Consider the following 25,767-nt stretch of genomic DNA (forward strand, 5'->3'; position numbering starts at 1 on the left):
AGAGAGAGGTGGCCAGTCAGCAGGCCTCATGGGCAGCCGAGAGGGCGCAATTGTTGGCACAGCTAGAGATGGCCCGCACAGAGACGGCTGAGATCCGGACAGCGAAGGCCGAGGTAGAGACCCGCCTGGCAGCCGAGCAGACACGGTTGGCCTGCGCGACGGAGGCAGTGGATACAAAAGAGAAGGAGTTACTGGAGGCAGCACACATGGTGAAGACAGCTTTAGAGAAGGTCCTCATAGCAAAATGGGATGTGGCTGCACGTACTCAGCAGGTGTATGAGCTTTGGGCCTGCTTGGCGACCCAGACACCGACATCTCACACTTCTACTTCAGGGACGCTTTCTTAGCCCCCTCCCTAGTCTTTTAGATATATTGTATAGGTTGCATTATCTCCATTTTTGTAAGTCGCCTGGAGACGACTTTTCTTTTTTGGGGGGGATGATTTTGGCGGCATTATTGTACACGGGAATAACATTAGTTAATTATGTGTAATTGTTTTGGTTAGTTGGCAACCGAAGGGTGGAAGTTGCAGTGCGACGGTTGGCGCTCGCACCCCCTCGGTACCCTTTTATACTTCGGAATGTAACTTGTAACATACACTTGTGATGAATAGAACATCTGATATACTTTGTCTGATATTTACGGCATTATTCTGCGTTATGTTCTTTATGTCTTAAGTTATTCACCCGAGAGGGCAAACAATGGCATCTTATATATATTTTGCTCGAGGGGAGTCAAAAATTCAACAACAAAAACTACAATACCTGGAAACAGCGGATGCTAACAATTTTCGAGTATGCTGTCATCGATTAGTTGGTTCTTGGAAAGGTCACCCGTCCTTCTGCAACTGATCCTGATCAGACCAAGTTTGATGAGCAAAATCATGAAGCTGTCATGCTCATCACGCTATCGGTGACTGACGATCAGCTTCCTCAAGCACCAACCGGCAAAACAATTGTCGAGATATGGGAGCATCTAAAGACACTGCATGAGACATATGATAAGAGCAAAGCATTCTTTCTAAAGAATATGCTCTTCTCTATAGTCATGGATGAGAGAAAATCCCTTCAGCAGCACATGTCAATCAGATCAAGGACATTCGTGATCAGTTAGAAGCCATCGGACGGAATATGGAGGAGGACATGGTTGTCATCACACTGAAAAGTCTGTCAAAGTCTTATGAGCATTTTGTCGACACACTCAACATCACTTCAACTGGTGTTGATCTCAAGTTCACTGATCCTTGCACCAAACTTTTGCAACAGGATTGGTGGAAGCAACAATTCGGCAGCAGTAATAGCTCATCCTCTACAAAACAAGCTTTCGCAACCAAATCCTTTCATAAGGATCAAGGCCAAATCTCAATCTTCTTGGTCTTCTCAATAGAAGAACTCTGCTCCATCAATAAAAGGGTCAAAGAAGAAAAATATCCATTGCAACTACTGCCATAAGTATGGTCACATGAAGCTCGAGTGTCATAAATGCTTGCCTGCACAGTCCAAGCAAGGTGGTTCTGAACCAAAGGCAAACGTAGCGAAGCACACTCAACAAAATGAGTCCGCCTTTTATGCCTTCATGACTAAAAGACTTGCAGACCTTGCTTGGTTGCACGTTGTTGTCGTATTTTTTGTATTCACAAAAATAGACAACCCCTTTAAAAATTTTGTTAAAAAATGAAAAATTTTACTCTAAGGCATGCTTCTTGAAGCAAAATTTTCGTTTCTGGTTAAACTTGACTAATCTTCGGTCCATCCTCGATCCGCGTTTACAATTTCATTGCGTTTTGAGTTCGTTTGCTATGTCTTTCCTTCAATTTCGGGTTTTTCCTTCTTGACTGCAGGTGGGAAATTTTCCCTTTATTGCAGGTTGGGAGTTTTCTTCTATTTTTGTTTTGTAGGGAAATTTTAAAACAATTAAAAGTGCACTTTATTGTAAACTTGTAACTTGTAACTTACTTTTTATTTCCCCCATTGCATTTTATGTCTTTTAAGTCATTGTAGGAACTTTTTGAACAAATTACAAGTGAATTTAAAATTATAAGTTTAAAAAGAACTTGTAATTTCTTATAAAAGTTCCTACTTAAGTGATTTTAAGTTGTAATAGGGATTTTATTTCCCTATTACAAGTTGTAATGGCATTTCTTTTTGCTCTTTCCTCTCACAAACCCGAATTTGCCTTAGGAGTTGAAAAAGTGAAGTTATTAAAACTTGTAAAGGGGATTTGAAAACCCGATTCCATCTCTTAAAGAGCATTTTTTACTTGCATTTGCAAACCAATAACCCGACCTGCATTCTTGCTCCCAAGAATCCGTTTTCCATGGCTTTGAATCCGATTTTCATGGAGAAATGTGTCAAATAAAGGAGGCGTGTCATTCTTGTTCCTTTTTCGCTGGTTTATGGGCTACGTTTTTTCCTATTTGGGAGGCGTTTTTACTGTTTTGGAGCCACGTTTTTTGCCCTTCATGGTAGTTTTTGCAGCACGTGTTGGGGCGATTTGATCTCCATTGCAAGGTGTTTTGTCTTCTTCTTTCCAAGCGTGGGTTTGCAAATCATTCCAAGGTGTTTTTGTTCCTCCTTTCATGTGGATTTTTGTGCATGAAGTTTCAATCCGAGTTTGCTTTGTTCACACAAGGGTTCCAACGTATTGATTTTGCGTCTGAAACTTGTCCAACAGACTGTGGGCATACTTTGAATGATGTTGTCGGGTAATTAAGCATTAAGGTAAATTGTGTTACCATCGGCAGTTAACCCGTCGGTTGTCGGCAGTTGGCACCGGGTAACTGACCAAACTCCTTTATATTGTATCTCTTTCCAGTCTTTGGACATGCTATTGTAATGGAACATATTCCAATCATTGTATGTACTGCCTTATTATGAATCAATAGAACATTTGCGAGTTCCATATATTATGTGTACTTCTGTCATTTATGCAATGTCTTAACCTGGCACCCTACGGGGAAAACAAATGAGAGATGAAGACACAACCTTCAGTTTGCCAAACTTCAACACCTAAGCAATGATCCAGAAGTCCCAAGTCTATCATGTAAAAGGAATGACACAAATTTTGTTTGATCTAATCGATCAAAAGTGCCCAACTACCAGTGGTAATGAGGTCATCAACATAGACAACAAGAATAAGATTATCATCACCAGTGTTTTTCACATACAAATTAGAATTAGATGGGCCCCTCTACAAGCCATGATCAGTGAGGTACTTGTCAATTTTGATGTACCAAGCTCGAGTAGCCTATTTTAGGCCATAGAGTGCTTTCACCAATTCGCACACCTAATGTTCTTTTCCAACAACCTTGTAACTCAGAGGCTGCATCATGTAGACCTCTTCCTGCAACTCACCATTGAGGAATGCACTCTTAACATCCATCTGATGGACTTTCCAACCAAACTGAGTTGCTAAGGCAAGGACAAGTCGTATGGTACTCATTTTGGTTGTAGGAGCAAAAGTCTCGCCATAGTCAATTCCCTCCTTCTGTGAGAACCCCCTAGCAACAAGACGAGCTTTATACTTGTCAAGGGTTCCATCAGCTTTGTACTTAACTTTATACATCCATTTGCAGCTAATGGGCTTCTTCCCTGGAGGAAGATCAAAAAGGACCCAAGTGTTATTCTTCAGAAAACTATGGTGTTCAACTTCCATAGCCTTTTCCCACTCAAGAATCCATTTAGCTTCAAAATGTTTGGGCCTCAAAAACACTATGAATGTTGGCCATGAGAGCAAAGTTGATTGTATTTTGCTGCTTGCTCTTATTTCTAGAAGATCTACCCTCGATAAGCTCATCAAGACGAAGATCACTTATGGTCTTAGCCCACCATTTAGGTCAAAGAGTAGAAGAGACAACATCAGATACAGGGGGAACAGCTAGAACAGAAGCTAGAACAGGATCTGGAATAGATGGAAGATTAGCATCAACCAGAGGGAATTCAATTAGTGCATCATCAAATTCAGATTTTGCATCGTCCCTCCCATCAAGTGAACCAAATGGAAGACGGACACCCAAATCAGTAGCCTTCAAAGGCTGATCCTCAAAATTCTGCTCAAACGAGGAAAGCTGAAAAAGTCCTCATTCTTCATCAAAGACAACATCACAATTGAAGATAAGACGATCAATGTCTACATCAATCAGCCTGTAAGCCTTGTGGTTGTCACTGTACCCTGTAAACATAAGTCTCTGATTGATTAAGGGGATAGACTGCGGTGTATACTGCTTCTGCCCAATTTTTCTTAGGAACATTCTTGTATTCCAACATTGACCTGGCCATTTCAATTATAGTGCGGTTGCAATGTTCTACAACGTCGTTCTACTGAGGAGTGTACAGTGTGATTAACTAGCGTTTGATCTCGTGTGTATCAAAGAAGTTGGAGAAAGCAGTAGAACAAAACTTCCCCCCATTATCTGATCTAAGAGTGACTATGGGACAGCCTGACTCTTTTTCTACTAAGGCCTTAAACTTCTGAAATACAATAAAAACTGATTTTTGTCTAAGAAAGTACACCCACATTTTATGATTGAAATCATCAACAAAAAGCAAGAAATACCTAGAACCAATAACAGAAGGAGTATTCATTGGACCACATACATCAGCATGAACCAACTGTAGTACCTTGGAGGCTCGCCATGAGTCGCCATCCTTGAGTGGTGTCCTGTGTTGTTTCCCAGCCTAACAAGCTCCACAAACTCACTGATTTTGAGTCTGAATCTCAAAGAAGCCAAGAATTAGATCCTCCCAAACAAGCTTAGCAAGGTAATGAATGTTCAGGTGGCCATATTGCTAATGCCAAAGAATGTTGATAGAAGATGATTTAGTTGCAAAGGCATGCTCTAGAGAATCACCCATATCCACAAGTTTGTATAGACCATGATCCTCGATGCCAACAACCACAGTAGTGCGAGTCGCACGATCAACAATTGAACACTTGAGTGAACGGAAAATCACATCAAGCTAAGGAGAGTGTCGCATAATCTGGCTCACTGAGAGAAGATTTACTTCCATACCAGGAACATGGTATACATTGAGGAAAATGAGATTCCTCCCACCAGACTGAATCTGAACGTTGCCCTTGCCGACAACAGTATACTCTTCACCTCCTCCAAAGATAATTGAATCGATGAAAGGTGAGTAGTCTATGAACTGATCACACCGATGAGTAAAGTGTCGAGAGGCATTGGAATCTATGTACTAAGCAAAAGATTTCACATGATCTACAGGACGCTTCGCCATGAAAGCATAAAATTTAGATTCTTTCTGCTCTGAGTGCTCTGCGACATTGGCCTTAGGCTAAGACCCTCCCTGCTTCCGCTATTCGGAAGCTATCCAATTCTGACAATCCTTTATCAAGTGGCCATATTTGTGGCAATAGTTACACTGCGCTTTCTTCTTCTTCGAGCTATCCTGAGGCTGACGCGGGCCTTTCTACTGAGATGACTAAGACTTGCCTTTATCCTTGTGAAAGGATTTAGCTGCGAAAGCTTTCTCGGTGGAGGACAAAGCGGCACTACAACCAAAATGTTGTTTCCAACGGTCCTGCTGCAGAAGTTTTGTGCACAACTCTGGAAATTTCAAATCAACATTCGTTGAAGTGATGTTGAGAGTTTCTATGAAGTGCTCATAGGATTTAGGTAGAATCTTCAGGGTTATAACTACCATATCCTCTTCCTTCATTTTCCTGCTAATTGCTTCCAGCTAATCTCGAATGTCCTTAATCTTTGTCAAATGCTCCTATAAGGACATATGCTCATCCATCATGATAGAAAATAGTTGGTTCTTTAGAAAAAAAGCATCACTTTTATCTGATGTCTCGTGGAGATCCTTCAAAATGGTCCATATCTTTGCAGTTGTCTTGTCGGATGGCACTTGAGGCAGCTGATCATCGATAACTGAAAGCTTGATAAGCATGACCACTTCCCGGTTGCACTCATCAAACTTATCTTGATCTTATCTAGCTATGGTAGGACAAGTCTCTTTACCCAAAATGAGATCATCAAGACGGCAATATTCGAAGATGGTCATCATCCGTTGCTTCCATGTGTTATAATTTTTGTCGTTGAATCATTGACTACCTTCCAACATGATGTTGGTCAATGACACCATTGTGCACGCTTTTCAAGGTGCAAAAAAAGAAATTCTAAAAACGCGAAAAAACATAATACAAAATCTGAGGCACATATCCCAATGCAAAAATGGATCCAGATTCAAGTACAAACTTCGAGAAGTACGAATGGCACGAATCCCAATGTACATATTTCAACAAACCCGAAAAATTCCACCGAAGACCCATAAGAATATGGGAAAAACCCACAAGGAATCTGCTATCAAAAATTAATTTCGGCAAAAAATTAGAAGGTTTAACAAAAACCCTAGCCGACAAAAAAACCCTAAGTTGAAATGGATTGTAGTAGAACCAAAAAATGGGTCAATAACCTTAACCAGAACGGCAGGATGGAAGCAATTCGTCGCCACAAAAAAAGAAAATCCATAGGAAAATAAACTTGGCCGCGAAAATATTCTGGTTGCAAAGCAAGAGTCGTCACAGGAAGGAGAGCGCAAATGGAAAAGTCGCCAAAAACGCAAAATCGCGTCAAAGAAAATAGAGTAGAAAAAGGGTTGAGAAGATGCAACCGTCGCACAGGTGAGAAAAATCCTATGCAGAGGAGGTTGCGCAAATTAGAGATTGTGTTGCGTTGTTGAAAATGCCAGGAAAAAAAAGCAAAAAATTTCGCGTCAAAGAGCAAAATCGCAACACGCGACTATGCACGAGAGGGAACAAAAAAAAAACACTACCAAAAGAGAATCAACGCGAGCCCTAGAAATGCGGATGCAAAACAAATACCAGCCAGAAGAGAAGAAAACCAAAAGTAGTCGTAAGAAAAAAAATGAGCCCAAAGAAAAATCCAATCTTTTCTTTAAAAAATTTACAAATTGGTAAAATAATGAATGAATTTATAAATCCCACTCTTATTCCATATTACACATGTAATTGATGAAATAATGAATGAATTGAAGAAATGATCGAAAGATCATTTAAAGAATTTACAAAACGATGTTTCTGAAAAGAAACAATCATAAAATAGAAACTAACTAATATTTACAATAAATTACATAATTGACCATTAAATAAACATTAAGATATTATTCTAATATTTTATTCCACAAAAAGTGAAGATTGTGTGGTGGATGAAAAATCCAAGTCACTTCACTCTAGATCTACACATCACAACTTCATACCCCCTTGTATTCATTCTATTTGGGAGTGAGAAGGCGCAACTCATCTGTAATGTCCCTACTAGTTAGAGATCACTGTCCTGTAAAATAGATTGTTAGAATACAACAAATATATATATATATATAATTAATCTAACTTGCAATTTAACTTTTAAAATACTTAATCAACACTAATCACAATTCTTACCTAATAAAAAGGATACGAATGCCATACGAAGATATGTCCTTAGGCGACCGTGAGGCTCACCTTCTTGGAACCCATCTTGGTTCCAAACCCTCCAGGAAGTCGAAGGTGAATTCAACTCCTGTCTTGAATGTAATTTCTTACATCCAAGCCCTCCAGGAAGTCGAAGGTTAATTCGATTCCTGTCTTGGGTGCAATTTCTTACACTCAAGCCATCCAAGGAGGACCCTATGTCCATTCCTTGCCTTGGGTGATGCACCTCATCACCCAAGTCCTTAGAGGGGACCGGCCAGATCCATCTCTTCTTGGTGAACTTTGTCAACCAAGCCATACATATGCATATAGGTATTCAGTATATACACTGCCCTAGGGATTATCATAATCCCTCCCTTAGACTAAGGGAGTTACCTCCCTATAGTATCCAACATGTGATTACATTTATAATACTTTTTGCCTTTTATTACTATTTTCCTATTCCATAATCTATATGTAAAAATACCTGATTTAACATGCATTCTCTACCTATATTCCTTAAACATTTAGTTCCTAACATATATTCCTACTAGGCATTGATATATATATTCATTACGTATGTTAGTACAAATTCATTAACATAGAGTTTATACGTATTCCTTAATATCTGAAAACCATTCATTAATGTGTTCATTAAAGTATTCATTATCATAAATATTACATATACATTAATTACATTTATTAACATTAATTTCCTTCATTACCTAACTATTAGAATAGTCATTCATTAATGTATATATTATAATATTAATTTATATCCATTAATACACACAAAAGTAAGCATTAACATATAACAATATTTATTCCTTACTTACATGTCCGCAGCAATCGTGTCAAATCTATGCTTGCTCTAATCGTGATTCCCACTTCTATTTCGCTACCCTTCCTCCCCCTTACCGTTGGCTGCTCTGCTCCCTTTATATCTGTATGAACTTCTTGTTTATAAGTAAATCTAATATAACATTATTTTTCATACAGCCTCTAGTTATTCTTCTCCGTTTTCCTCTTATATTCCCCCCTATATACCTCATGCTTTCCCTCCTTATATATCCTTCATATAACCTTTCATAGAAAGGTTGTGACTTTTCAATGTAACGTGCCTTTTCCTTAATACTTTTTAATTAATCTTTGTTATATATCTCTATTCAACTCATACATGTATTTCTTTTCCTTAATAAATCGTTGACTATTAAAGTGATTACTTTGGTTCTCCGTTATTCTTTTAGATGATAAATATTAATCAATTAATCATAGTTTCAGATATTAATAAATGAATATTAATTAATTGATAATAATATTAAATAAACATTGATTAATTAATTAATAATAATTGTTACATTTATTTCATATTCGAATTAAATATATTAAATTAATAAATAAACATTTATTAATTAATAATTTAATTGCTACATTTAGGTTATATTCATTGATAAGCGAAAACATATATATATATGAATCAAATAATATTACCTATTATATTTATTAACACTACCATTGCCTAAACACTAATTATTAGTCTATCTAATGGCTGTAAAGGCAGACAGATCTGACATGTGTCAGATCTGGTCTGCCACTATAAATGATATTATATATGACTGTCATACATATTGTTGTCTATAAATATTACTATTAATATTTTATATTAATATCCATGTATTAATATTACTATTAAATTCTGCATGCCACTATATATGATATTATATATGACAGTCATACGTATTGCTAATCTATAATATCCTCTTTAATTGTATTATTTATATCCTCTTTGTACTTTAATTGTATTATTATTTATTATTAAATATATAAATTATGTTGATAATATATAATATTTAAATCATAAATAATATTTAATTAATGAAATTTAAATAATCATTCATTGGTTATTATTATATTAATTAATAATAATAATTTCTTTATTTAGGGTCCCTCCCTTTCTCCCCATATATATATAAAGATCCAGGAGGGGACATGACATCATCTCAAGATAATTGTGTTGGTTGTCAATCCAGGCTCAGCAACCTATTCAAAAATTAAAAATCAAAAACAAAGAAGAAAGCATTTTCAATTTGTTAAAAACAAATTAGTAATTACTAAGTGAATCATTAAATTTAAAAATTGTAGTGCTTCAAATACCCTCAGCAGCTCCAATTGCGAGAATGATCTAAAAATGGCTTGCAACATGCAGTGGTTTGTGATAAATATTTGAATATCTTCAGCCTCAACATAGGCTTATTTGATCTGATTACTTTCATGTCTAACTTTTGTAGCATGAGGTTACGCAAGTGGACACAATAAGGCATCCAAAATGTATGTTAAAACCGTATCTCAACCAACATACCAACTTCTCTAATTTTCTTTGTATTGTTTTTTTATGACTTGGAAAACATTTTGAAGATCCACCATGTTGGTGATTTGAGCTATGAACCCCAAATCCCTAAAGTTAATAATCTCCCAAGTACCAAGGGTGTCGAATCTAGGGAGAATATCACAAAACCTATATTCAAGTTGGCCAGATTAGAACCAATTATTGAGGTGGGTAAGACCTTAACTTTTGGATATGCAAGACCAAGGGGTATTTCCCCACGTTATTGAAATATATGATATTACAAGAATTGAACAATTAACTTGCTACAAACCATACCCACTGCACAATGTATCCCTGTACAGATGTCATAATATACCTATGTCTTGGTTTGAACATACAAGGCTATACAACTATAGAAATGCTTCCCTGGCATAAACTTTTATAAAAATGGAATTGACAACACATATTGCTTTTATGCACTTACACTAGAAAGATAAGAAAAAACTAACACACCACAACTAAAAAAAAATGATTGTGATAATTTTTTTTAATATGTTGGTTTGACGAGAAATGGAATTGATTGCAGATCGGTGCCAATACTTACAAGGCAATAAAATCATGAACTCATTTAAAACATGCAATGACTAAACCTCAACATAGCACCCTAATGATGGTTTCTCTTAAGACATTACCTCTTGTAAGACACAAGCAAACTAGGTTCTACACAAACATTCAAAGAAATAACTGAATTTGCAAAATATTAGATGAATCTACTTAGTAATTTGTAGACAGACCTGAACATTTCCTTTATATTTGTGAAACAACACCATACAAAAACTCTGCAAATATTTAACAATCTAGTTGGCCGACTGATCACACATACATCCAAAAATGAACACAACGCCAATGGAGACATGCAATTAAAGTCTATTGCATACTTTAACTCATTCTACAAAGATTACAACAAATCCATTACACATTTGGGATGAACCCAAATCTACTAAATACAAAAATATGTCTATTCTCTTCACTAAAATTGAAACCCTAGTTTGAAAGTTTATTTTGCTTGGTTCCTCTCCAAACTGGTTTCCATGCTTGTAAAAAATGAAAAGGAAAGTCTATTTACACACGACAAGTCGTGCAAGAAGGAATCGTGCAAATCTGCCAAGGAATCCTAAAAATCTGCTATCTCAACCATTGGAGTAGGCACCCATAAATATTGCACATCAAAAATACCCCTTTGAGACCCATGAACATTGGGAATAGTGCATAAATTACTCCTTGTTCAATTGCCATGCCTCTAAAATTAATGGCGTGAGGTTTCACATGCAATGACAAGGAAATTGCCTATAAAAATGCGCCAAAGCAATGACCTGGAAATGGCATCTAAGAAGCCAAGATCACTAACAATAAACAAGACATGGGTTGAGTATCGCATTCCTCCTTTGGATTTGCATAAACCTGCATTTAGAATTATTTATGGGGCTTGTCGAATTAAATGTAGTAGTTGCAAGACCAACCCAAATCCTTAATAAAGCTCTAGGTCATCTAGGACAGTAGGGGGGACTTGCAATGAAAAATGGCGGGAATTTTGAATAGTCGAGGGTCGAGGGAAAATCATACTGCATGAAAGGATCGGAGCATTGGGGAATCAAGGTTGACATGGAAGTTGGGCTAGAAGGGGTGTGATAAGGGCGGAAGTCAACAAGGGAACCTTGACAAAGAAAGTTGGCGAGATCAAAGTTTAGCAATGCTTCTAAAGAGTTATCAAGATTAGGGAGAGTCAAAATCCAACTTTGTGAGACTTAGTATTTTTTAATTGAGAAAATTATGGAGTCTCAAGCTTTCGAGGATGAGTAGGAGAAAATACCCAAATAAGGTGATGTTGAAAGTCTAACTTGGATAAGAGTATAGAGCGAGTCAACAGAAATTAAAACTTTAAGAGTTGAATGAAAAGGGGTGCTTGAATAAGGAATGACCGAAAGTCCTACCCCAAAAGACTTTTGGAGTGAAATGCATTGGAGTCAAGATACGGAGTTGTGGCAAAACAAGTATCCAACAGGATGGATGGATGAGTAAGTCCAAAAGTCCGATGGGCAAATGACGTCAACATTAACACTAACATCAAAGGACCAAGCTTACTGAGAAAAGGTGAGCTTTCAAACTTTTGCAAATAGCATGTCCAAGATGACAAGTCCAACAAGGGTATGGTGGGGTGGTGAACTTTGACATTTCAAAAAACCATACTTTCATGATGTTTTAGAATCAATAGGAAAGGCAAGAAAGGACGAATACCTACAAAACTACGACAATCTGACAACACAATTAATATCAAGGGGAACAATAGAGAAAACCCCGATTTAGGCGTTTTATGAGACTTTGCATCATTTGACACTTTGGGAACCCAATTAAGATTTCTAAGATCAGTTACTAGCAAAGGGTGGAAAAGGTCAAAGGCAAAACTTATCAAGCAAAACAAAGCAAAAATGAGACACAACAAAAATGGATACACACACACATCTTGAATACACTCTATAAAGATGTCAACAATAAATTGTGCATCCTTCACTTGCCCCTAATAATTCGTTGCAATCACATTGATTCACGATTGATTTCTCGCATCCTTCCATCCATCGAAAACAATGGACACCCTTATTTGTTTCCATGAACTCCTAATCGAAGCCAATAAAATGTTAATATTTTAAATCTCTTTTGCTTATAAGGTGCAGTGCACCTTATCATAATCAAGGCCCATATACCCTTATGGAGCCTCATTTACTTTTCTCAATATCTTGTCAATATGGGGACCAACAACATTGAAGGACAAACCATTTGCATAGAGGCATCTTGAAACAACTTGATCTACAATCATTTTAGTGTTCTTTTGAAATGTCCTTCCTATTGGCCTCACCGTTCTCTTCACATTAGCAGGCTCTATTTCATTCTTGTCCAAACTTGAGTGGCTCTCTACTACAACATCAAGGAAGATGCTATGAAATGGAAAAGTGGGGGCCTCCATGATCCCCTTCCTCTCCTCAAAAGGATACTCTATGCTACAAGCAACTCTTGCACCTACTCCCTCTTGCTATTTGATATATTTTTCTATTTGATGAGATGGCACACCTTTCATCCTTTCCTAGGCATGCTTTGATTCCCACATTGAGAATGGCACAAAAATGGGCTTTCCCCTGGCTATATGAGCTACTATACTTTTGATTATTGGAATTGCATATTCAAGCAAATGTCCTACCACCTCAAATCTGTTCTATCATTCGAAGATGCCTCCACAAAGGTGAACTTAAATCAGTTCTACGGGTGGATTGACCAATGGAGTTTCTATTGGCTACAATTGTACTAATATATTTTCATAAAGTTCAAAAAAAAAAAAATGAACAAATGTCAAATTTTTATATTTGTATATTGTTTCTAAATTTAAAATTAGTATTTATCATTCATTTGAAACATAGTTTTAATTATAATATTAAATAATTTTAATTTTTGTTTACTTTGTACTTTGAATTAACTATTAAGTATATTAATAATTCTATATAATAGTATCTAAGTATAACAAGATATTAATTTTATAATTATTAAATACTATTAAAATTAATAAATTTCAATATGTTGTTCAAATAGTTATTAAAAAAATCAATATAGTTTTAAATTTTAAAATAGTAAATATCTAACCATGTTAATATAGTTATTAGTTTTAACTCTTAAATCGTTTGAAAATTTAAAAATTTAAAAACATTATAGTTTTCAGCATTTTGAAATAGTTTTAAAATTTAAAAGCAGTTTTATAAATCTCGAGTCTTACCTAGTGAGGATTATGCAACTACGGGAGGAGGATCATGCGACTGAAACAACAGCAACAATGCATTTTTTTCACAACTCATTTTTTCTTCATTTTTGCAATGTCGCACAAATACATGGCGAAAATAAGGAAGTTGATGCTTTAGGGAGGACATATGATAGCTACGGGTTCTCAAGTGAAAAAACTTTTAAAAATCATGAAACTACGCCCAATGTTAGAAGCATCAAAATCTATCTAAAAACACCACATCAACATCCGAATCACCCAACAAAGGGAAAAAACGTTTCAAGGTGTAAAAATCCGAACCCTAGTCGATTCCACAAGGATTTGATCAATATCTAATTTGTAGATGTGTTGTACTTAGAATCGGCAAGGAAATGGACCAAATCAGTAACTTGGCTAGCTGTAATGCCACAAGGTAGATTTACCCAAAACAAAAACAAACATTAGAACAATAATGCATTGCTCAAATATTTGAATAAGGTGTTAATACATATATCAAACATTTAGTGCAGACAGTATAACAAACAACACTAAACCTAATTCTAAAAGAAAATTGAACTCTAACTAATACAAATCACAAATTAAATATTCCTCTATTTCTAACATGATGGTATTATACCCTATCTTGAATGAATATCATATGAAGAAATTACCGAGATAAGTAGCTGCTCTTCGGTATGGAGAACTTGTGCCACTGCCAATGATGGGTTCAACTATGGCTATCCACAATGTGAATAGATTCAATAGAACTCTGTCTTTGAGCAAATTATTTAATCCATGGATAATTTTACGACAATAATATGATAGATTAAATTGATCAGTGTTGAATAGAACTACAATCAACTACTTGAAGGTCTGAACCTTTGCTCTTAGTTGACGAGAAGATTTATAAATTCAACAGTATTCAATAAAAAAATATTTCGTAGATAAGATTACTAAATATGATAAAACCAACAATGAAAGTAACATCCTTGTACTCAAAAGGAGAATATGGATACATTAAGCCTTGTATTCAACAATGAATATAAAATCAAATATTCAATGGTGCAAAATTTAATAACTAATCATTGAACAAGGCTCCAGTAAATACCAAGTGGTTGACATAGCGTCGAGCTTCTGGATCTAGCCATTCCCCTCTTGCTGCAAATAATTTCACAACACGATAAACATCTTCTCGCATGCTGATCACCTTGTACATAGAAAAATATAAGTTACCATAATGATGCCATATGTAAAATAAAAAATATATTATCTTTCGGGGGAATATCAATCTAATATGTAATTCTGGGGAATAAGTATCCTACAAGAAAAAACCACAGACATTACTCAATTTGTCAAATCATTTGAGTACTTGAAAATAAAATTAAAAATTTAACATCCTAATTCCTGCCTCTTGGTATTAAATGTATGCAGTTGAATACAAATTACCAAAAGCAATAGATCTTGCAGATAATTTATCATCCTTGCCAGCTTTGCAACCATTGTGATATGCTTAAACTAATATTCCCAAACATTTAGTTATGCCATTATATGCATCAATCTGCGATTTATCTAAATTTTCCTCATTTATAATCTATCACTATAATTTATAGATAAAATTTATTGATTCATAGGAGAGCTGAGCCCATTGGAACAAGGTGATGATTTAATTTATACAGAAAAATCTCTCAGATATAGTCCATTAGAAGAGATTGATCCAACATTGTCAATTGTTGTAAAGAGGTGTGAATCAGCCCAAAGTATTGATCTAACGAATAAAGTGACTTCAAGTCTTCCTATTTAGTAAGTTTGGTATTGAGAATAGGAAGATCTTTGAAAGGATATTTCAACATATCAATAACCCTACTAGCAGTCCCAATTTTTGTACAAAATAAAGAGATGAAATTGTGGAGGGTAACGAAATGAAGAATTATTTTTTAATCTTGGATTGTGAATTCAAAAACATAGGAAGTTGAGGATCAATGTGCTGAATCGCTTCCTTACCAAGTATGGGAAACATCCATTGCTCAAGTACGTGAAACTAAGTATGGAATTTTTTATCAAATGATGTAATATCCTGAAAGAAATATTTTCTAAATTCTTGCAACTGTCATAAATAATCATACATGCTCTGATACCAAGGTAATGGCCCAATCAAAAAATTTAAACAAACTTGAATATTTTCCAAGTTTCAACTCAGAGACAATTCGTCAAACACTACATAGGACAGCAAACTAAACAATATTTCTGAGTTTTACAACATGGAACAGCTGCAACTTTCGATGATGATCATAGACAATCTCACAAATAATTTGTCTTCAATGAACAACTCAGAGAAATTTAATCAAACAATTGTCTTACAAGTAGCTGAAACAAACAATCACACATTCAAAGATGAAATAAATAAATTATGACCTCTGAGCTGAAATAGAAGATGCTGGAATGGTTCAGCATATACAAAAAAATGGGGCAATAATCTTACTCAAATTTTATGTAATACCAGTTGAATCTGATTATACTTATATCAGCAATTCTTGGAGACTGATTTTACTCTTACTTTCTTACTTTAAGATCTGATTCATGTATGCTAGGATGCCCAAACTTTGATTAATAAAACCAATAATTTGCTTATAGCTATAGTGACCCACTTCATGACATTAGCTGTTGTAAACCTGCGACTGCATTTTTACTTCTCCACATCCCTCTTTGTACTGCTTTCAGCATGGTTCAGCACCCTTAAGATCAATAGCAAGGTTTGCAATTCGAAATAGGGATTTGAACTACTTTGAAATACTCCCTAAACCAACGTGACTTTATTTTTTGGATTCCCACGCATCCCAAAAGTCTTCCAAAGCCTCTTTTAAACTCCAATGCTATCTCTAAGAAAGTTGTGACAATAAGAAATGGCACGAAACCCCCATAAAATTACTCAATTCAATACTTCAACATTTATGGCGTCCCCTTTTCTAGCATAGGAATATAATATAAAATGGCCACCACAAAAGATTTAACCATTCTTTATAAATTAGTTATGTGCTTGCACAACTTCTATGAATTTGTTATCAATGGAACTCCACAAACCATAAACAAACACTACAGAAACAAATAGCACAAACATTCAGCACAACGGTGAACTCCATATGAATCAACTCAATCAGCTGGGTGTATTTTTATCCACTAAACTGATAGCCAAAAGGATTTTGTCCCTTGATTGAAGAATAAACCTGGTTCAATCTCCCAAACAAACAAGGGTCTGATAAAATATTTCAATTATGATTTCTTTCCTCCAAATCCCTTTTTATAAACACTTTTGAGAATAAGGAAACATTATTAATTGAGTCCTCTTATTTTCCTTCCAAAAAGTCACTTTAGACTCCTCTTAAATAATTTTAATTTTTACTTTTTGACAACTTCACATTTAACTATGTAATTATTTTTTGCACATCCACCCAAATTTACAAAAAATATTAGAGTGATTTTACTTTGAATTCAGACTACACAAAAATAACCTTAAGTTCTTAGGATATCAAACTTAAATAAAATCGGTGCTTTCCAAAAATAGTAAACTTCTCCAAGCGTGGAGAGATCCCAAAATGTCAAAACTGCATCTAGAAAGTATCATTGGATAGATCTTGATCTCATAAAGTCACTACCACTGTTAGAATTCCTATCCGATAAAGCATGTGTTCTCCAAGAATCTTGGAGCTTGCCCAGAATGTTGGGATGGACCAAAAGGGGACATTACAAATGATGTATTTTTGTTTCATTACAAAAAATTGTTTCTAAATTCTATGTAATATGGTGGCTTGCCCACATAAAATAACACCAATGACATAATTATGTATATCTTGTTAGCATTTTGGTTTACCTTTGCAAGACAACACAAACCAAAATAGCATGTGAGGTAAAACCTCTCTCTCTTCAAATTATAAGGGATGCTCTCTATAAACCAATACTAACCCTAGATATTAAGCAATAAACAAAGCATACAATTACTAACACTATGCACAACATATTTTGGGGTTTTAAACAATTATAGGTTAAGAGACAAGAAGATTGAGATAAAATTAGATGTATCAATCTGCCTTCTAGTTTTTGGAAGCTCAACTTTGATGACGCTTTCTAGGGTAATTATAACCTAGCAAAGGCTACAGTCAGTATTTGGAATGATCAAGGTAACTTTGTGACAAGGAGATCTTTCTTCTTGGGGTTACAAACCAATAATGTGGCAACCTGGACTGCAATGGTGGAAGGCTTGAATCAATTCTACAAATGCAAGAAGATAATCGTGGAAGGTTATTGTCTAAAGTACTTGCTCTAGTTAGTTAGCAAAGTCATTGCTATCTGAAGCCTCATCAGTTGTTAATAAATTTGAGTTAGTTTCACACCCCCGCTACTATCAAAAATGCAATAAAAGGTTGTTCCTCGTCAATCATGGGATGGACATCGACCTAATGATGAGTATGTCATCAAATAATACGGATACTTGGAATGGCACTGACAAGATTATTCTTTATGAAAAAACCACATAGTTGTTCTTCTCTCATTGGCCTATTGGGTGACGAGGATTGTTGTAATGACGTCATCCAACTTTTATTAGAAGGCTCTTGAGGAATATATTGTGATCAATCACATGCAAAAGGTAATAATGGATAACTATTTTTCATCCAGTGTCATAAATGTCTTGTGGTAGTTGATTTGGCGATGCTCAGTTGGCAGCTCATGGATGTGGCTTTTTAGATTTGTTTTCTCTTTGTTCTAGTATATTCTTTGTTTGATGATTTGATCTCTATATTGCAAAGTGCCCTTCCTTTGTTTCCAATGGGGTCCAATGGTGGTGCATTGTGTTTAGAAAAAGGTAATCTAGGCTCTATCTCTCATGGCTCATAATAGGAAGGAATCAAATCCACAAAAGACTTCCTCTATCCGGCTACATCAAATAGGCAGTTGAAAGTTTTGATCAACCATTTGTCAAGGGATCTCATATTCTAGTGAAATTCACTTTGGGCTTGAAGGGTCTAGGTTATTCAAATAAGCTGCAATGCAAGGATTCCGTTTGGGCAGATTTTTTGGCTCAAAGAAGGAAAGGTGGTAGATGGTGCAATGAAGAACTAAGTGCAAGTGACGGACTAGGTGCATGTATCTCCTTCTCAAGGATACAATGGAGAACTATGTTGCGGTTGTAAATGTTGTTCAATTTTCAATTCAATATGCAAGATGTATTCTAATTTGTATTCTCTATATCTATGTATTATCTATCTCTATTATAATTCTGACTATCTTCTTTGTTTGGCAGGTGAGAGGAATATTTATCGATTTCAATATCCTCTTCACAAATATCAAATGATATATATATGCAAGAGGGGAGGATCCAGCAGTGCCTTGACCGGTCATGTCTTATGGACATGACCGATCAAGACACTACTTGATCGCACCCTTTGATATGTATTATCAACCGGTGTTTCTTTAATTACCAGCCCAATACTAATCAGGGTCCACGTAACTTAGTGTGTATGCCAAACAGTATTCACGATGTTTGCGTGGCATATTAACCGATGTGAATCGGTGTCTAAGTTAACCGACATCGATCACTAACTAAAGGTTATATATGTCAAGCGGTGCATACTTTGCCACCCGAAAGCAACTCGATAATCATTATTTGTTTATCGCTGGGAACAAATCCAATGTAAATTGCGATACATGGTTAACCCGATAGCGATCGGTGATCACCGATATGCCATGCTATAATATGATTATCGATATTGATCGACTAAGTATATTTAATATATAAATGAGGAAGGATTATCAAACGAAATAGCTTGAAGTTTTCTTGATGGTTTATTGATAGGATAAATGATTGAATGAGAGACTTCATTTATCTCTCATTCAATCATTTATCTTACCGAAGCTACCATACATTAACAGCGGTGTCATCTTCTTTTGTGACAAGAGGTTCCTTGACAAAGCTAGCCACGAAAGGTGAGGCCTATGTCTTGAATAAGCAATTGTAGACAATGAAGCACCATCTCTAGGATTTTCAACCCTACAACCTTAGCATGTAGTCCACAGTGGAAAATTTTATGGTTACAAATTGTGATAGAATGCTAGAGGTCACAAGTGCTTTAACACTTCTACAACACGGTGATAGAAATCTTATTCACTTGGCAAGGCATCAAGAAGTGATACATGGTGTAAACCTCCCTTAGCTATCAAATTGGTGCTCCTTACCAAGTAAAGGTAAGAACAATTGGATAGCTTCAATCTCTCAAGCAATTTCTCCAAGGTGAAGCTTGTGGTGTTGGGAAATGGATAGTCATATTTGTTACTCAATCATTTGGTCTTTTTTCCAAGGTCTATATGTATTACCGTTTCGTTTGCATTGGTTCTTGCACTTGGCTTACATCCCTTACTTTATCTTTTTTTTGCTATATTTGGTTGGTTTGGTCAAAATCTTTTTGGGTTTTGACTACCAGGATAAGGTATTTGTTTTGTCTAGGCTTAATTCCTTTGTATAGTTCTTTCGGTGTAAGTAGTTTTTTATAAAATGGGTCAAGGACCCAATAGATTCCATCAATAATCAAAAAAACATATTGTTGTGACGTTTTCACACATCGCCCCATTGCAAATGGGGACCCCCACTTTTTGCTTAGGCTTAGGTTTTTGGTTAGCTCGTCTTAGATTGGTAAGTTTAGTAGCTGTTAGCCCTTGCTTATGAGAGGTGAATAGGTCTTGTCAAGTCACGATTGAGGTTGTATTGCCAGCATTGCTAAGGTGGTTAATGTTGCTAAAAGTTGTCAATTTGCAAGTAAAAGTCAGGGTTTAAAATGGCATGAATTAGGATTTTGAGATGAAAAATAGACTAAAGCATGAGTTTACTCCAAAGAGGTGACCTTGGCAAGTGTTTACTTAGCAATTTCAAGTTTGTACAAATGAGACCTTTAAAATCCAGATTTGATTGAGGTACGACTGAAACATGGAATAAATCCATGTCCAAACGAAGGATAAATTTCCACCCTTCAAGTTGGAGATTTCACAAAATGGAAGTGGTACGAACAAAATGAGGTACGAATTTAGTCCAAATGAAGGATAAATTTTCGCCCTTGAAGTTGGAGATTTCACAAAATGGAAGTGGTACGAATGAAATGAGGTACGAATGTAGTCCAAACGAAGGATAAATTTCCACCCTTGAAATTGGAGAGTTCAAGACTTGGAAGAGGTACGAACGAAATGAATGAAAATGGTGCAAACAAAGTGCAAAACACCGAAGTGCAAATGAAGCTCCAATCACCAATTTGAAAAAGAGGTTTTGATCAAGTCCAAACGATAGAGCTTCAAGTCCAAACGAAAGATGTTTTGATCAAGTCCAAACGAAAGAGGTTTTGATCAAGTCCAAACAAAAGAGCTTCAAGTCCAAATGAAAGATGTTTTGATCAAGTCCAAACGAAAGATGTTTTGATCAAGTCCCAATGAAGAACTTCAAGTCCAAACGAAAGATGTTTTGATCAAGTCCAAACGATAGAGCTTCTAAGTCCAAACGAAGGAGGTTTTCATCAAGTCCAAACAAAGGAGGTTTTCATTAACTTCAAATGGAGAAGAAAAAGCCGCCCAAGTCATGAAGTCCAAATGAAGCTTGAAAAGCCACCAAGTGGAGGAGTCCAAATGAAGGAACAAAAGCCACCCACTTTATCTAGGTAAAAACGAAGACAAAATGACCACCTATGATGATAAGTGCAAATAAACAAGTATTTCACCACCAATGAAATATGAAAATTTGATTCAGCATAAGCCGAAATGGAGCCTAAAAAACTGAAAATGATGTGCAATTGAAAAGGAAAGCACTGATTTAATAAAGAGAAGAAGTCGGCCATGAAAGATAAGCGCTCAGCAAAGAAATGAAATAAAATGTTTTATTTAGAATACAAAGTCAGCCTAATAAAAAGCTGAAATGATAAGTGGCAACTTTTAGCCCTTAGCACCTATAAAGGATGACATTTGCAATTCATTTTGTCACATATCAAAACATCATTCAAGCAAAATCAGATCTGCACTTCAAAACATCAGCGACTTTATCTTCAAGAGGGCGATTTGACAAAGGAAATCAGTGATTTGGACAGCCAATTTTGATCATTTCATTGATCAAAATATACCTCTAATAGAGGCGATTTGGAGTATAAGAGTTCTGATCCCAATCTGGAAAATTTTCAGTCCAATTTGAAGGCAACATAAACAAAATTTGGTGAAATTTTGTGCATCATCAAACCTGATTTTGGTGAATTTCTAAGGCATTCTGATTTGAGCATAATTTGATCAGATTACAAGTCAAGCAACATCAGTTCCAGCTTTGGAGATTAATGACCAGATTTGAAAGGATTTTAGGAAGCATAAGTTTTGTGTAATAATGTTTTCATTTCTGGTGTTTTAATTAAAATTATGTTCTTTTTCAGGTATAATGCAGAGAGTGAGTGCGAGAAATGATGGAAGAAAACTCAAAACATTGCAAAGATGAAGGATTTAGGTTCAGCGACAAGACAACATCAAGATCAAGGTTCACACTAAAAGGAAGTGATGAGAAATCAAGGATTCCACAACATGAAGTCAAGAACAACACCAAGAAATGACAAGACTAAGATCATGAAAAAGGGAAGATTAATCATCATCATCACATTGAGCAAAGCGAACAATGTTGAGTATCAAGAGATATTACTCAATACTCATTCATGATGACGTATCAAGTCTACAGGTACAAGTTGAGATGGCATCCTAGTCATCATTCCACCAATCAAAGGAATTCTACATCAGCATGTCCAAATGCAACGCACTTGACTCACCCTATGGAGGCGCAAACTTTGAGCTAGCTACCCTCATTTTCTTTTGGTTCACATTCAATATTGAACCCAAATGTAATTTTCTCATTGTCATAGGAGTTTGTTGTAACAAAACCTAATTAGGGTTTTCCATCATGTAATCATGGCCATTGATTGTGAATCAATCTGAGCCATTCATTGTATAGAGCTATCTATATAAAGTTCAAGTTTCCTCATTTGTAAAAAAGAATAATAGAGGTTAATAGGAAGTTAACAGTTAATAGTAGAAGAATAGAGAATAGAAGTTAGATTAGAAGGCAAAGATTGTTGTCAAAACCTTATTGTAAAGAGCATATGATTTCATTGAAGCTATGGTGAATTAATGTATCATTTCAACAAGTTGCATGGTCTCTACTTCTCAATTCATTTGCTTTCATGTTGATTAGATGAATGAAACGAATTGTGAATGATTAATGATGAAATTCATTTATCCATACCACTAGCAATTTGGTGATTGTAAGTTTGCCTTGTGTGGTCAACTGGAATCCTAAAATGAGCTTAACTTCAATTACTATTTGTACCTTGATATGCATCACCTTGATGATATCCTTCTTGTTGATAGTGATTTGAACATCATTTTTGCTCTCCTTGGAAGATCGCACTAAGCTTTGTGGAGTTGTTGCTTCGCATGTCAAAGCAAGGCTTAGTCGAGTTTCGCCAAAGGTTGTTCATTGTTCTCAAATTCTTAGGATTAGAATTTCTAAGCTCTATCTCTTTTGCCATTTTATTTTCCAAGCAAGTAGTTAGAATCTAAGTTCCAACAAAATACAAACATTCAGCATTCAAGTATTCAACGTAAGTCCCCTTGGATTACAAGCAATCACATCAACCAATTGAGCTTATCCACGAGTCAAGACCTGACAATAGAAACCTTGGAGTTGTCTAATTTGATTGCGAAGCATAGCATTTGAAAGACTTTTATCAAGAGAGGATAAGATACCTTGGTATTTTATTCTATGTTTTTTTGTGCATAAAAAACACATCAAAACATATCTTTTGGGATTTACAAATAGGCAAAATTTTAGGGATTTATGATTCTACACTAAGACTAAAAGGAACTAATTTTGAATGCTACAACACCTTTCTATTGCCCAAGCTATACACACATGATTTTGAAGGAATAATTGTTTTAACGGAAGAAAGAACAACTCCAAGAATTGAACAATTATGCTACATACAAAGCTACCACATATATAGATAAATTGTATCAATACAAAATTTTATATTTAAGACCTACATTCAATTCAACCCTTGAAATACTAAACAAAATTATGATAAACACAAATAGAAAAGGCATTCACTTGAACAATAGTTTTAGTAGCATAGGCATGGCATTAACTATCATTTAAAAATAGTGTTCCAAGCATCAAACTCTGTAACTGTTTTCAAAGTTGATCTTTAGATTTCCCAATTATGTTTTCTTAAAAAAAAATAAACAAGCTTGCTTTGTGCATGCTCAATAGCCATTCTCATCTATGTGATACAAGACACTTTGTGAATCCCTAGAAAACGATTGCACTCCAAAAGATCACTATGCACCTCTAGAAATGACTACACTCCATGAGAATAGTGTAACCAGGCACTTTCTTTATCACAATGCGTGCCTTTAGCTACCATCTCAAAGTGTGATTAAGCATCCTATCACATCCCACATTGTATCTATTAATCTCTAGAACTAACAATCAAGTTTGATTGAGATTTCTATAAATGATAATCATATCAACTTGAGTATAATATACATGTAGCATTATTTAAGGTAAAACTCGGGTATGGTTTCATTTTGGTTGGTATAATTTCACTTTGGTAAGAAAAAGAGGACTTTTATTTATAGTATTATATATGATTAACTACCAAATGTTCGCCCAAGGTGGATGCAAGATGGTTATTCTAACCTCGTAATTTCTAGAGGGAAAACATCATGAGGGAAAGGAAACTAGATCATGATAGAATTTGGAGGTTTGAACCTATTGAAAAGTATCACACATATACTTACATGTCGTCAATTTTGATGAGTCTATAGGCATGATAGTTGTGTGTTACATACATTCCTAAATGTGGACAATAAACAAAGTTAATTAATCAAGATAATCAATATTGATTTATAATTAAATAATTTCATAATTATTATTAAATAAGATCATTTGAAAATTGTTTTAATTTATTACCTAATTAGAGTACATTGAGATAAGAATTAAAATGAACTTTCTTATTCTTGGAAATTCGCTGTATTGAATAACTATAAGTAAATTACTTCTAGATTTGTTGAATGGAAAACAAATTTTGTCATAATGATAATTGAATTTTTCTACTAATAGTGGCATGCTTTATTTTTGTTTTCTTTTGTCTTATTTTATTGGATTCAATTAATGAGTTTTTATTTCTATTTTTTGCTTTTTGTGTGTTATATTATTCAATGGGTTATTATAGTTTTAAAAAAGTGCATCAGATTGTTTGGATAGTATAAAATATTGTTATAGATTTATCATTAATCTTCTATTCTTACCCTTATCTTGTTTTTTAATGAATTAAAATTATAAAAGTAGGCTTGTGTTTTAAAAAAGAAAAGAAAAGAAAAGAAAAGAAGTTGATAAGATTCAAATGAAAAGCAAAAAAGGAATGAGAATAAGAAGAAATGGAAGTGTTCAAAATAAAGGAATTATTTTTGGCATTGCGGTTTATTGAAAAATAAAGAGATAACAAAAGAAAAAGGTGAATTTGCAAATTGAAATTGACAAGTAGATATTTTAAATTAAATGCACGCACTTTGTTGACAAGTTGTGATTATAGTTATTTAGTAGATAAACTACTCCAAAATAGAATAGTTTAATGACTTTGATTTAAATGACAGTAATAGAATAAGCCTAAATTAGTTATAGATATCTATATTTTCGAATTTAATTTAAATGGCAATAATAGAATGAGCATAAATTAATTTACGGGGGCTTCACTTAGTGAACCTGGGTTATAGCAAGTGTGTTCATGGCATACTAAAGAATCCCCCTATTTTCAAAAAATATTGCCCTAAACTCTTTTTTTGTCACCCCCTCCCAATACACATCCCGAATTAAAATCCCCCCTATTTTCACCAAATATTGTATTTTTTCATAGCCAGAATTAAAAACCACCCTTATTTTCACTGATAGGCAATCTACTGCACACTCATTTTTGGGATATTAAACCCCCCAATATGAATGCACGTGATATAATATTGCCTAGCCAATGAAGCCCCCATGAATTAATTATAGATACCTATATTTTTATCTTGGGTCCTTATTTTAACAAAGTTGTACAATCCTATTAAGCTATAGACATCTACATTTAAGTGTTTATAGTTGTCATCTCCCCAC

The 25,767-nt window shown here is 35.0% G+C and overlaps 1 protein-coding gene across 2 annotated transcripts in view; it reads right to left on the reverse strand.

Annotated features, from left to right (window-relative positions):
- The window catches only part of LOC131071469 (probable thimet oligopeptidase), a 296,968-nt gene that overhangs the window by 217,747 nt on the left and 53,454 nt on the right, over nucleotides 1-25,767 (reverse strand). For both annotated transcript variants that reach the window (XM_058007329.2, XM_058007328.2), the window contains exon 4: nucleotides 14,668-14,758. In XM_058007329.2, the coding sequence (XP_057863312.2) occupies nucleotides 14,668-14,758 (91 nt within the window). The remainder of the gene's footprint in view (nucleotides 1-14,667; nucleotides 14,759-25,767) is intronic.

The sequence above is a fragment of the Cryptomeria japonica genome, chromosome 6 (genome assembly GCF_030272615.1).
Source record: "Cryptomeria japonica chromosome 6, Sugi_1.0, whole genome shotgun sequence".
Lineage (NCBI taxonomy): Eukaryota > Viridiplantae > Streptophyta > Pinopsida > Cupressales > Cupressaceae > Cryptomeria > Cryptomeria japonica.